The 15410-nt window shown below is 33.8% G+C and overlaps 1 protein-coding gene across 1 annotated transcript; it reads left to right on the top strand.

The window, feature by feature from the left end:
* The first annotated feature begins 3915 nt into the window (after positions 1-3915).
* On the top strand, positions 3916-13185 carry LOC148620650 (lipid transport auxiliary protein 1-like). Its single transcript, XM_088574322.1, has 6 exons — positions 3916-4066; positions 5371-5481; positions 8574-8675; positions 10521-10620; positions 11246-11299; positions 12216-13185. Exons 2-6 carry the CDS (start codon positions 5419-5421, stop codon positions 12776-12778), a joined length of 882 nt encoding a protein of 293 aa, XP_088430448.1. The 5' UTR covers positions 3916-4066; positions 5371-5418; the 3' UTR covers positions 12779-13185.
* Positions 13186-15410: the final 2225 nt, after the last annotated feature.

Below are 15410 nucleotides of genomic sequence, written 5' to 3'. Positions count from 1 at the left end.
AATTAATAATCTTCCTTCCTTCACATTTACATACAAATTATAACCTTCCTATAAAAATCATCTGAATCTGTCAAATAATTTATCATAAATTATGTAGACAGACGAATATACAGAGTACTACTAAGAGGGTTTTTAACGTCCTTGACTATCCTGTCACGGACGGCACATACAGAGTGATTGCTAAAATTCATATATACTTGTACCATCCAAACTAATTTGATATTCTATAGAAGACCAACCAAAAACCAGTCATACAATTCAAACCAATCTCCTAATTATTTAGATATACATGTAACATATGCCGATCGACCAATTTTGCTGTAAATGAAAAAACTGATGCAGCTCTCTGTTTCCTGTCCCCTTTCGTCTACCCCGGACTTGACTTTTTATGAGCAACTCGGCGAAATTTCTAGAAAAACAGAGGACACTTACCCTACCAGTGCATCTGGTCCATGCTCCCAGTTTTTAGTGGAGTCCGAGTTGCTCATTTGTTTTTGTTGCTTTGTATGTATTATTTTAGTTACTTTATGTTCTTTGTTGTGTATGTCTGTTTTCCTTGTCTGGTCTTTGTCCCTGGATTGCGTTTTTTATTACCACTAGAACCTTAATTCCCTTGATTACTCTCGGCCTAGTGAAATGAATGCAGCAACCCAATAGGGTATGTAAGTCTCGTTCTAGTTTTCATTTTCCTTACCGGAATTTCCGATGTAGAGCGTATTGAAAACCGAAGTCTGATCTGCATTTAATTGTTTACTACCGAGATCTCGAAACGCTGCATTAATGCAAAATCTTCTATTTCATGCTTTTCTTAACACTTTTATGAATAATTTGTAGAAATATATACAATCATGCCCTTTTTATTGGTTCTGTTACATCAATGAAAGATGTTTTGCTTTTAATACCAAACTCGACACTCTGTAGACGACAAATCTCCATGCGTTTTAATGTCATGACAAGACTTGCATACCCTATTATCGAAATCTGAACTACAGTAGGTTAAGTCTTTAAAAGAACATTGAAAGGAGTGCAAGTCGTTCGTTGCATATCGTCCATGTCACACGCAAAAAGGAAACCGAAATAAGAATTTTATTTTTTTTTTGGGGGGGGGGATTTTTCGGAATTATAGTCATACGCGAATTAAAATAGTTCTATCCACCAGGTGGTGCTAAAAATTACTTACAAAATGTATATAATAATAGAAATATAGAAATAAAGAAAAAAACTCTTTCCAATTTTTTTGGCGCGAAGCGAGGAGCTAAAAAAAACAACCAGTTTCATTATAAATTTAGAAACGGAACGGTTAATTTCCTGACAGATTCTTCCGCATAGTGTCTCCATGGTAACAAGAAAGTCTGAGAAGTTCCAATTAGGTCGGTGGTACCTGCCATCATCTTTCTCTTTTTAAGCTATTGTGGTGAGCACTAGTTTGAAAAAAGAAAGCGTTCTATCTTTTATAAGTAAATCTAATATACATGTGACACCACTGAAATAATTACGAACTTTTATTTCATACATTTTGACACCGCAAAATATTGAAAAAATGGAACGTAAAACAAAAATTTTAAAGTCGGAAGCAATTCTCCCAATTAAGTGAAAGAAATAATCGAGAATTGGTTGATACGTATAGATATATTAAACACTTAATGGAGATGTAGTTACTCCACTCAAGGAAGTAAAATTTTGTTCTCTGACATGCGAGCGTTATATACATAAATGTAGCAAGCACATTACATACTAACAAGAGTAATTAGACTTGACTGAAAGATAACTTTTTGTGTTTTTTTTTTTCATGAAAATTGTAGAAAACTTTGAAAATATAAATGGAAAGGATTTATTCAAATATAACAACTCAATCTTGAGAATTACGGTGGAACATATACACCGGTTGGGTAAGCTTCAAACATTCAGACATTCCGATGATTTTCTATTCTATAAGTGTAAATTGAATGAGTCTATTTTACACGTTTACCAAAATGCTAATGGCACCTTAATTTAAAAGATACGGGTAAAGTTTCCGGGTAAAATCCGTAGATTTCAATTAAAATGACCTTCCCTGTTCCGATTTCATTATGAGTGATTTGTCACAAATGACTAATTAAAACTATGTAGTGTATTACTCTTGTTTTTATGTCCTAGCTGTTTCCTGTTGTCTAATTAGCTCGTAAACATTTTATCACATTGCAGAACTTTGAAAACTTCTTTGAAAAAAAATCACGTGAAAGATACTGTTCGCCTTATGTAGAACTAGAGAAAATATGATTCTCTGCCAAAAACAGGTTCATTTGTGCAGATTAGATGCGCACTTTTCCACAGCATTGCATTGCTTTATTTAAGAAATAATTCGTGGAGGGGGTAGATTTGTACTCATTTTAACATAGGTACGGCATTTATATTCGGCTTTCTAGTCATCTCGGCCAGAAACGTTTCGGTCCAGTACTTTTCGGCCATAGTCCATCTCGGCCATAGTCAATTCCGGCCATGGTTTTCAATATGTATTCATTTGATATATCATAGGTAAATTAACATTTAATTGGTTTCATTATGTAATACATTTATGATTGTCATTATTTTGTTTGGGTGAAAAAGTAGTTTTATGAGGGTAAAAAAGTGTTTTGTGTTAATATACGGAATTGACGATATACAAACGGCAAATCTTTGTAAAGAATGATATGTGGAGAAAAATAATATACCTCTTGCACATAATTAAGAGGACTGTATCTTTCGGTTGTAATTAGGTGAAACTGATTTCAGATACACGGTTTTCGGTGCTTTTAATGAACGGTATAATATTTAATTACAGGTCTATGCTATACCATGTTTTAGCGATTGAAGGACAGAATTAATATACTAGTAATTTAAGTAAGAACATTCAAATTTTCTTGTAATTTAATCATCATAAAGTGAATACAACAATTACAAAAAACCACACACACAAACAGCACTCGCTCTTTACAGCACAATTAGAAAACAAAAAAAAGCACATGCTCAAACACCCATTCGCAGACTCAAACATTCATTCGCAGACTCAAACCATACAAAAACAGTTTTAAGCACTATAATACAAAAGGTGGTAGTTGGCACAGGTATACCTTTATAATTAAGAAATACTAGTTTGTCATAGTTCTTGTAGGTATCTCTCTGGTAGCGAGATACTTGCTGTTCACATACAAGTTGTTGCAAGATGGTGACAGTCTTAGCTTCTTTCTGAAAAGCTGGCATAATCTTGTAAAAGTAAAGGTGGATACGACCTGCTTTACCATTAAAGCGTCTGTGCCATACTGACATTTTAGTTAACCTAAAACAGTAAATACACTATGATACTGACCTATTTTACTATAACCGAGATGGTAGTATGGCCGAAACGACTTGTATCGTTATATTCGATTATTTAACACCGAGCGACAGTGTAGTGTTAAATGAGAATATAAATGCCACACCCATGTTAAAATGAGTACAAATCTACCGCCGGAAGGAAGTATTCATTTTCTAATATGACAAATATGTAATTTTTGAAACAGAAATTACCCTCGGCGTAGCCAAAATAACAGCTGTTCCATTTACCCCCCCCCCTGTATGGAAGTTGGATTAATTAAGAAATAAACTACACATCCCAGTAAACCGTCTGTTGAATAAGTATCAGTATCAGTAAAGTATTAGATAACCTCTCAGCCGTTAAATTATCGCGTAAATCGTGCGTTTTTAAATGAGTGTTTTGTCTCGAAGCGACAGTGAAAGAAAAGAGGCAGTGCACAGGTGCTAAATTGGGGTTGTACCGAAATATACTGATGGACAATATGAAGACGTGATATTAGAAATTTCAATAACTACAGATTTGGAATAGTTTGTGCTTTCCGGATTTCGAGCATTTCTTTCTCCAATACGATTTACTTATTCTGTTTAACTTCCGGTAAGTGGAATGAACCCAGTGAACCAGAACCAAAACATGAATATTTTAAATTTACATTTAACAATGACAGACGATCTTGAAGACTTTGAGACTCCATCGATTAACTTAGACACGTTAGAATATGAAATGTTTGCCCACTGAAGAACATCTAAATAATTTGTAAGCAAGCTGAAGACAAGTGATAATGAAGTACCACACAACAGTGAACACTAATAATACTGTCACGAGATTGTCCGAGATTGATGTGAATCCAGACTAGCTGGCCTTTTTATTTTTTTTATTATTATTATTTTTTTTTTTTGGAAGGGGGGGGGGGGCTATGGGCGGGCCCGGTCATGCAGCTTCTTTGGTTTAATAAAACATCTGTTGGAAGTCTTACCTGAATAATATAATTCAGTCATTATATTCCACTCCCTATCAACGCCCCTTTTTGGCTGAAAAAAAAAACATGCAATAGCCTCTTCCTTTTAACATTGTAGTCCAGATAATCATGACTATTGTGGATGCATGCTGTTTATGATTTGCAACCAAGCTAAATAAAAGTTAGCCTCCCGAGATGACATAATTATTTGGACTACAAAATAAAATGTATGTGTACATTTGTGTGTCAGATAACCTGACATACAATATGTATATTGTACTAATGGCCCATGAAAGTGGCAGCTGTAGGATGTTAAGAAATTCATCTAGTACTTGCCACAGGCTTTTGCATCTGATAGTAAAAAGAATCCTGAAACATTATTTGTACATGTTAACATCATAAGATAAAAATGTGTGTTTCTAGAAAAGCAGAGGATGCTTACCCTACCGGTGCACCTTGTCCATGCTCCCTGTTTTTAGTGGATTCCGAGTTGCTCATTTTTTATTATTTGTACATGTTAACATCATAAGATAAAAATGTGTGTTTCTAGAAAAGCAGAGGATGCTTACCCTACCGGTGCACCTTGTCCATGCTCCCTGTTTTTAGTGGATTCCGAGTTGCTCATTTGCTTTTGTTACTTTGTATGTATGATTTTAGTTACATTATGTTCTTTATTGTGTATGTCTATTATCCATGTCTGGTCTGTGTCCCTGGATAACATTCTTTTGATTACCGCTATAACCTTGGTTCCCTTGATTACTCTTTAAAAAATTGGGATTTTTTTATCCGAGTCAAGTACCAGTGTCAGTGTAGTCCGAGAATAATCTTGACTTCCAATAACTCGAATAATTCAAGCCGTCACCATCATCGATTTTCTCTTACTCATAAGGTGGGTTTTTAACAAGCATGGATCACCTTTTGTCATTACTTTATAAAGGCAGCTTCTTTAAACCTTGAAAGACCAATCAGGTAAACAACTTCCTTGACCTAACTGAGTCCAAAAGGGTTTGGTTTAGACAGGTTATTCCTGGGGTTTCACTGTGTGTTTATATCTTAGTACTACATGTACATGTACCTTAACTGTATTTTGTTCTGTTTATAGAAGCTACAGAAAAATCTGACCATTATGCGGTAAAGAAACATCTCCATAATGGGTGAATTAAAGTCTATATCAGTGATCAGTGTAGTCTTGTTCATTGGTGCTGGTGCATTGGTAGGTTTGTACATCATACCATCTTTATTTTTACAAAGCAGATTATACACCAAATATAACAAAATTTGCATTTTTTTACAAAGATCTAAAGAGCTTTTTTTAATTCTAGGTAAAATTATGGTTGTGCTTTTTTTCTTTCTATATTTTTTTAACTCACCTGGCCAAAGGCCAAGTGAGCTTATGCCATCACTTGGCGTCTGTTAATGTCGTTGTCGTGGACAAATTTTCAAATATCTTCTTCTCTGAAACTATGAGACCGACAGGTTTTAAACTTGACAAGATTGTTCCTTGGGGTGTTCTGACCGTTGGGATTTTTGTTCCATGAAAAAACATGGCCGCCATTACTAAAAATAAAACATAGGGGTCAGAAGGAAGTTTGGTGCAATTATCTCAAAAACTGTTGCCTTTAGCCAATTTCTGGCATGGGTTATATAGTTCAGCATCATGAGATGGATCTATGCCTAAATTTTCAAAACAATTCGTCAACTGATGTAGGAGTTACGGCCCAGAAACAGTATTTTTTTGGGGCATTTTTTGCATGTGCAACTTTGAAAATCTTTTTCTCTAAAACCATTTAAGATCATTGAATGAAATTAAGCATAATAGTTCTTTATTGTATTGTGCTCAAAATGACTGTTGTGATTTTTAATCAGTGAATGGATATGGCAGGCTTTCAAGCGGGCCCTTATTTTCCTTATTTTTCAAAAGCAGCCCTGATTTTCCTAATAAAAGCAGAAGAATCCTAAAAAAAGCCCTAATTTTGTTAAGAAGTTTCTTATTTTTCGAATTTCGAAATTTTTAAATAGTAATTTCCCTTTATATTGTTTGTATTAATGGAATCTAGCTTAGTATACTTTCAGAAAATGAATATTATGATCAAATAAACACCTCAGAAGACATTTTGGTGGTCATTAGCAGTTAATTCACAGTATTCTTTGGACCCATACTAGTTCAACTTCTAATGGTTGAACTGGAATGCTGAATACAACTGTTGATGGCCTCTGACATGATCTTCTGGGTTGGTTAATAGCTTTTATATTGTTGTCTTTAGCCAGTGGTAAGTAACTTATTTTTGTTTTAGTATTATAATTGAAAAAGAAAGAATGTCATCCCTTATTTTTGTGTTAAAAGCCCTAGAAAATTCTAAAATTTGCCCTTATTTTTTAAGAATTTGGCCCGAAAAAAATAGCCCTTTTTTTTTACAAAAAGTTACTTGAAAGCCTGATATGGCTGCCTATACTAAAAATGGAACTTGTGAGTCAGAAGGCAGGTTTTTTCACTCTTATTAAGTGATCTGATATGAAAATATCGTTTGGTTAGATTCTTTAATCTCAGTTTCCACTATATACATGTAGATGATGTATTATCTTTAAACAGTCCTAATTTCAGGGGTTTGGTACATCGCATCTACCCCAAAGAACTTGAGATAAAGGATACTACAGACGCTGTGAAGTCAGCCTCATATCTTGACCTACACTTAGAAATCGATGGTAAAGGAAAACTATTGACCAAACTTTACGACAATTGGGATGACTTTTCATTCAGAATTGTCAACTTTCCTTTCATCTCTGGCAACATCCCTTCAGCACCTGCATATGGAGTGTTCATATCACAACTCATACGTTATGCCAGAGCTTGCCGAAACTACACAGATTTTTTGTATCACGCTAGAGTTCTAACAAATAGGCTTCTGGAACAGGGTTATGTTGCTGCAGGATTGAATTCATTACTACAGAAGTTTTATGGTTGTCATCATGAACTCGTGGATCATTATGGTGTGTCCATCTGCACCATGAAAACTGATTTACAATGTATTCAACAGGTCATAGTTTTCCTTTCCTCGTTTGTCTACCCCGGAGTTGACTTTTTATGAGCAACTTGGCGGGTGTTTCTAGAAAAACAGAGGACGCTTACCCTACCAGTGCACCTGGTCTATGCTCCCAGTTTTTAGTGGAGTCTGAGTTGCTCATTTGCTTTTGTTACTTTGTATGTATGATTTAAGTTACTGTATGTTCTTTGTGTATGTCTTTTTTCCATGTCTGGTCTTTGTCCCTGGATTACATTCTTTTGATTACTGCAATAACCTTGGTTCCCTTGATTACTCTTTGAAAATAATTCAAAAAATTGTTGCCTTTAGCAAAATTCTGGTTCAGGTCATGAAAATGCTATTAAAAGCATTTCCTGCATTTGACAGTTAAGTTGATTTTAACTTAGCTTGTCTCATTCCTCAAATTTTTCAAATTGCAAATGGTTAACGAGGTGAGCAATTCAGACTCTTTTGAGCCTCAAGTGTTTTAAGTTTTTAACTATTTGTTGGCAATTATATGCATTCTAGTGTTGTATTACATTTACTATAATAACGATATTTTAAACTCTAGGGTCAATATTTGGCAGAGTCAGTATATCTTATATGACACCGGTATAATTACAGGTCTAAAAATAATTCCCGCTTTTATGACATAAGTAATTTTACATTTCTTTTAGAGGAAGAAGGGATACATTAAATGTGGGAATGGGGCAACACAACCATAAGGCTATCAACAATATATGCTAGTTTGGCCCCTTGTGGTACAAATATGTATATGTTGTAGAAAACATCGAAAAAATAAAAAAAAAATTATAAGGCCATTATTAAGAAATTTCCTTGGTTACCTTTCAGACCCAATTTTACAAACCCGCCGAGATTTCCCAGACTTAAAGTTTCATGTCTTGCCTTGACCTGATTTTTAATTTTTGTTATTTAGTTTATTCTAGCTTGATACTCATAATTTTTCAGTGCTATTTCTTTTTAAATTGGTTCCAAATTTGATGAAAAATGGTAAAGGTGTATCAGTAGAAAATATTTACTTGGATAGAGCTGTTTCAATTCATTTGTGCTGGTAAAATCAATCCCCAAGCACATAGCAGGTGATGCATTGGGGTTTAGGCAAGAGGGACACAAATGTGACAGTTACTGAAGAAAAAGTTAAAAAAAAAATAAATTTAAAAATTCGTTCCCCAGACCAAATTTTTCACAAAAGTTGGATGATAATCTAGGAATTTTTTTTATAATTGCCTAATGCTCAAATATACAATGTACACATGTATTTCAGGTATTCTTTTTGTTGTTTATCCTCGCCAAAAGACAGATTATTAGATTTGCTTGGAAAGCCACGAGACCACCTCATGTTGCTATTTGTGCAGATGCACCAAAGGTAAATGTAAATGTACATTAGCAAAAAATGTCAAAGTGTCAATAACGGGACAATTCAAAATACAGGAATCAAAGACAATTGTTGTATGAACATAATGTAATGAACCGAATAAAAAAGATTATGAAAAAACTGAAGATAAGGGAATCAGGAGGTAGCACAAAGGCTAAAGCCTTAGCAATATGCGCTCCCACAATAAAGCCAGGAGTGACATTGGGTGCTCTGGAAAGGTAAACATGTCCTCCACCAGCGGCACCTGTCATATTGCCAGCGAGTATAATCCTGCAATAGTCTAGCAACAATAATACAGCTTCCTTACATGAGCCACAAAGGGGTAAAATCAACTATTTGGTTTTTATGGCAGAGGTAGTATCATACATGAAGTAAAAATGGGAGGACTGGGTTCAGTATTGTGGACAAGTATTTTATCCTTATTTCATAAAGCTTAAAGTGAATGAACAGGAATTACAACTACTACAAATAAATTTATCTTTGATAAAAACAAATTTGTTCCAACCAACCAAGAGTTTACAAGCCAGGATGAACCTCTCCCTCCCCCCATTTTTTAAAAAATTAAATAGCTACTCCCTTTATATAGTTAACCTGTTTTCCAAAAGGTTTTTTTGTATTCATGATGTGATTTTTAACGCTGCTCAAAACTATGACTTTTACTTGTATGTTTTTCTTGCTCTTTTTCTATGGACCTGACTTGAACCTTTGCTGCAGTTGATTTAAAGATTTTGTAAAACCTTCAAATGAACGACTAAACGCATTGGCACCAATAATTATTAAAATCAAGGTTTTGTGAAAATTCTTTGAAACCTTGTTACAGTTATCTGCCCTTGAATTCGAAATACATGTAGGTTGGAGCTTACTGGCATGAAAGCATGTTTACAAGACCTTTTCCAAAATTATACCAGTTTTTAACACACCTGGCGTCCGTCGTCGTCATTAACAATTTTTCAAAACTCTTCTCCTCTGACACCACTTGACCAATTGGAACCAAACTTCCTTGGGGTATCCTGCATAGAACTGGTGTGGGAATTTTTGATCCGTCGAAAAACATGGCCGCCGTTACTAAAAATAGAACATAGGGGTCAGACAGTATTTTTTCGCATATATCTCCAAAACCATTAGGTTTAGCCAATTCTGGCTGGAGTAAAAGTGTTCAGCGTCATGAGATCTATCTGTGGTCAAATTTTCATTTTGATATGTTAAGCCATGTTGGAGTTATTGATCTTTTTTACTAAAAATAGAATGAAGGGGTCAGACAATAGTTTTTCACAAGTATCTCCAAAACCGTTAAGTTTAGCAAAATAATTTCTATAGCTGAATATTATATAATATAGCCTTATTATAAGGCTTTCAAAAGTTGTCAAGGATCAAAGTTGTCAGGTAACTCCTATAAGATTTATTGCCATTGAAAGATGAAAAATGACAGGGTTTTTTTTACAGTTTTCAGCCAATATCTTTAAAACAATAAAAGGAAGAAACTTTCTATCACTGAAATGATTCTTATGATAGTCCTACCAAAGTCTTCTTGAGTCAAAATTGTTGGACAACTCCTTGTTAAATTTATTGCCCTTGAAAGACAAACTTTAACAAGGTGAGCGATTCAGCTCCTGGGGGCCTCTTGTTTTCTTTTGGAAATTATTTTAAATAAGTAAAGTACTAAAGATTAAGAACTTCAAAACTACAATGTATGTTGATGTACATGTGTGGTTTTTTTTTTAGAATGCTGGACTTATTGAACAGCTCAATAGCTACTTGTCCTACAAGGTCATAGTTTGTTGTCTGTCTGTCTGTCTGTCTACAAAAAATAATTGTAATTTATATTTTGATTTTCAGGATTTAAAAGAAAAGATTTTAAGCAGATTAGAAAGGGTTGTTCACATCAGCCATGAACCACAATTACTCAATCCAAAAGTTTTACAGACTGCAAAAAATGGTAAATATTTAGTGATTTGTGCTAAAATGATGAGCACTAAGAGAGAATTGTGCTAAAATGATGTGTACTAGGAGGGATTTGTGCTAGAATGATGAGTACTAGGATATATATGTACTAAAATGATGAGCACTAAGAGAGGTTTGTGCTAAAATGATGAGTACTAGAAAATATGTACTGAAAAAGAACTTATCCATTCCTTTGTAGAGTTGTCAATTCAACAGATTCAAGAATCTACAACTGAAAATTCTCCCTTAAACCGCGAAATTTGGTACCCACGAATAAAAGTACTTTCACATTAGGTAAAATCTAATTAAAATTAGACCTATCAGTTGTTCCGTTACTACATGCAGTGACCAAATGGAACAATTGATAGGTCTAATTTTAATTAGATTGACAGCAGGTATTGAAAACTATTTCCCTTTTTGCGAGCTTTCAAATGACCTAGTACAGATACAGTGAGAAACATTGTTATATACCTGATATGAAGATCAAACTATCTAACTACTTAATTCTGAAATTTAAGTTGAAACCCATTTCTAATTAATGCAAAACTCTCGGACTATGCTACTCAGGAAAAATTACACTACTGACAACACTTTACCCGATTATTTCTTTTTAATTTTAGTACCAAATCATTACTACTTCAGGATGAAAGCAGTAGATGCATTTGCAAAGTTTGGTAAGTTGTGGATATAAGTTTTCATGTATTATCATAATTAGAAGTCCAAGATTACAACAGGTCTCTTATCAGAATTAGAATTCATAAAGTCTAAGGTTTGGCAAGCACTTAAGATTTTGTACTTTTTTATATCAAAACTTAACTAAATATATCCAAAAATTAAATTGACAGGGTGTGTGCAAATATTTTATAAAATTTTTATTTAAAACCTGAAACTTGGAAGTATGTGTTTTTTGCTTTTTTGGTTTTTTTGGGTTTTTTTTTTTTGTCACTGCAATGGGGCTGAATAACTTAATCATTGTCCACCACTCTGCATCCATCAGTCACTGGTCTTCAATAAGGGACTAGCCCCTAAGTGGGGATCACTCTAACCTTTAGTTTGTCCATAACAAATCATGTCCCTTGTTGTCTCTTGGTGTAGGTTTAATTTATGATATTTGGAGTGAAGGTAGATTAGCTTTGCATACTATGGTTGATGACCTTTGACCTTGAACTTTGATCTCAAGGTCAAATTAATGATTTTGCAAAACAGATTCATGTCCGGGCTGTAACTTAGTTCTTTAGGTGTTTAAAACATTAATTTTTCAAAGCTATTGATAGATGATGCTTTAAGTTTGTAGAAATATTTGTCATTATGTACTTGTAATTATTTCATAATGCATTCAAATTTACAGGAGTTTATAGATGAACAGACAAACTAAAATTTCAACAGCAAATGTGTAAGACATATTGCTACTTTTAGTAACTTTATTTATATTATGGTTAAAATTGAGTTTTTTAATCAGCAAAATTACTAAGATAAATGCTATAAATTTGAAATTTTAAACTTTTCCATTTTGAATCTCCATGGAAAGAAATAAGACAAGGCCCTACATGTATGTCACTTCTTACTCATAGTCACTATTTCTTATTATAGATGAAGTTTTGAAGGAGGAGGAAACTGAGTCCCAAGGTCGACACCCATCAAAGAATGTCAGACTGTATCTCCTGGGCCTTTATCATACTTATCTTATCACCTCCTCTGTTGATCTCGTTCACAAATTTTGTGATGCCTATGAGCATGCAAGGCATGGCCCTGATGAATTCACTGAGGAACAATATAACAGTTACATGTTATTATTGGAGGAGCTGATCACATGTTTACGGGTCGGATTACGGAAGAAACATGGCATGCCATTAGAAAAAACTGCAAAAGTGGAAACGGAAGTGATATTTGACTCAGAAAGGAAAGGCATAGTGAAAACAAAGACTAATATTCATTCTGGGAAAATCAAAAGTGCAGACGGAAAGATAAAAATAGGAAATAGACCTGGAGATTTGAGATATAGAACGAGAAAAGATAGTAGCGGTCATTCTAGTCTTTTAGACAGTGGTCATTCTAGTCAGAGTAGTGCAAGTATGGAACTGACATCTAGTACGAGAGGAGGGAGTGTAGAAAGAGACACAAAAGAATCTCAAAATAAAAGTAGTGCTTGTTAAACAGTCTTCTTTTCTATATTTTACTTGAATGAACATATATGTGTAACATTTTTGCGAAGTATATGTGTGATCAGTATCAGTGTGACCTTACCAAAATTTTCATGTACATGTGAAGCATAAAACATTTTATTATAACTCAATCTTCTGTGTGTAATGACCAATCAAGATTGATTTAAATTCTGATAGATAACTAGTTGTATGTAACCATATCTCAAGCACAACAAATAATGGTGTGCTGTAAATCCCTGAATAAATCTTCAAAAATTTAAACCAATAGATTTCTAATCCTTTTCTTTATTTAAAACTTTATTTTCATGTATATAGAATTTTGTTTTGGAACAAACTGGAGTTGTCTTTCTTTTTATGTTATGAAAAAAATGAATCAATAATAAAGACTTTTGTCATGATCATTTTATTTTTCTGTCCACCTAATTGATTTTAAGACATTAATTTTTCTTAGTTTCTACAAATGTACATAATCATACAGAATTTCAATAATTTTATGCCAGCTAACCTTAGAAAATTTTCTTTTCGATGATTTAAAAATGCTTCAGCATGATGGGTCATAATGAATAAATGACTTCTTTCTTTGTCCCACATCTTAATCCTGGTTATTGAAAACATGATACATGTGGTTACTGAAAACATTATACATGTGGTTACTGAAAACATGATACATGTGTTTTAAGGAAGATTATATGTATTGCACGGAGCATTTTTTGCAAAATCTTAGGATTTTCATTTAGTAATTAGTAATTCATATGATGTAAAAAAAAAATATCTTCATATTATTTTTAAATGATTTTGACATAAACCGATGTGTGGTAGATTTACAAATATTTATTTTTAAAAAAGCTTCTTGCAAGTGGAGAAAGTTGTTGGAAAAAGTTCATTGAGAAATTTGATGGATATTGGTAAGTTTTGTAATATTACAAGGAAATAAGTGGTTACCCCCAAGATACATGCAAGAGATAATTATAAAAATATTGAAGAATTCCTGAACAATATTTTTTAATAATTTGCAATAATGGAAAATTCTATACAGAATTTGTATAATATGTTGTGACAACTTGCTTACATGTACATTGAACCAAATTTTTTTTTCAAATCCTGTTTGTGTACCTTTGTTTTTAAAGAACAAAAAATTTGTTGTGATATAATGGTATGGCACTGTGGTCATCAATGTCCGTAAACACTTGGTTTTTGTGCAGTAACTTGAATATTACTCAGGTGATCTGTATAAAATTTTATAACAAGGTTTCAAACTACAAAAGGAAGGTTGGTATTGATTTTAGGTTTATGGCTCCAACTGTCATAGAATTGCAAAAACAAGCATTTCATAAACTCCAGTGAAGTCATAGATATGTCTATGATATTGGTCCACAGTATACTATATCACAATGGTCAAACTAGAACTGATTTTGGGGTTTAAGACTTGAACATTTTAGAAATTAGGGACGAAAAAGAGGTCTCAGAACATGTCTTTTCCTGATGTGAGGACAATATAATTTGACTTCTACTGAATATTTCTCTTTGATTATATATTACAAGATACCATACCACCAAAGGAAGACTTGAATTAATTTGGCGGCTTTTAAGATTTGAGCCTTTTTAGGTCACCAAAGGCCATGTGAGCTATTGTCATCACTTGGTGCCCGTCATCAGTCGTCGTTGTGATTTTTTTTTTAAAACTCTTCTCCTCTGACACTACTTGACCAACTGGAACCTAATTTGGTATGCATTTTCCTTGGGTATCCTGCATAGAACTAATGTGGGGATTTCCTATCTGTCAAAAACATGGCAGTTGTTACCAAATATAGAACATAGGGATTAGACAGTAGTTTTCGCATATACCTGCAAACCGTTATGTTTAGCCCAATTCTGACTGAGTAACAGTGTTCAACATAATGAGATCTATCTGTGGTCAAATTTTCATTTTAATCTGTTCAGCCACGTTGGAGGTATTGCCATTTTTCTACGTTTTTTGGCTGTATCTAGCTCACCTGGCCATAGGCCAAAATCTTCTCAGACAATACTTGACCAATTGGAACCAGACTTAGTATGAATGCTCCTTAGGGTATCCTGCATAGAACTGATGTGGGGATTTTTAATCTGACGAAAAAATGACCACTGTTACCAAAATTAGAACATAGGGGTTAGATTGTAGTTTTTGCATATACCTGCAAACCGTAGCCAAATTCTGCGAAAAGTGTTCAGCACATTCATTAATGAGAACTATCTGTGGTTTATTCTGTTAAGCCGTGTTGAAGTTATTGCCCTGTTTCGAGGTTTTTTTTGTTTTTTTGTTTTTGCTAATTTTTATATTTTTCTATCTAAAACCTTCTCCTCCGACACTGCTTGACAAATTGAAATCAAAGTTAGTATGAGTGTACCTTAGAGTATCATACATAGAAATAATGTGGGGATTTTTGCTCCGTCAAAAAACATGGCTGCCGTTACAAAAATAGAGCATAGAGGTCAGACAGTAGTTTTTCTCATATGATATCTCCAAAACCGTTAGGTTTAGCAAAATTCTTTCAATTGATGTAATAATCCTTTTTATCTTTTTATAAGGGCCTACAAAGTTATCCAAGGGATCCAAGGTGCCAGACGACTCCTTGTAAGGGTCATT

The sequence above is a fragment of the Perna viridis genome, chromosome 3 (genome assembly GCF_037379345.1).
Source record: "Perna viridis isolate PV_CMFRI_1.1 ecotype Kerala chromosome 3, ASM3737934v1, whole genome shotgun sequence".
Taxonomy (NCBI): domain Eukaryota; kingdom Metazoa; phylum Mollusca; class Bivalvia; order Mytilida; family Mytilidae; genus Perna; species Perna viridis.
The sequence above is the reverse complement of the archived record's forward strand: the minus strand, read 5'-3'. Positions and strand labels throughout refer to the sequence as shown.

Excerpts from the sequence above, each read along its gene's own strand:
- LOC148620650 (XM_088574322.1), top strand. The coding sequence starts at position 5,419 with ATGGGTGAATTAAAGTCTATATCAGTGATCAGTGTAGTCTTGTTCATT. Across the intron at positions 8,676-10,520 it reads TTTGTGCAGATGCACCAAAG|GATTTAAAAGAAAAGATTTT; the intron begins GTAAATGTAAAT and ends TTTGATTTTCAG. Across the intron at positions 11,300-12,215 it reads AGATGCATTTGCAAAGTTTG|ATGAAGTTTTGAAGGAGGAG; the intron begins GTAAGTTGTGGA and ends TTCTTATTATAG.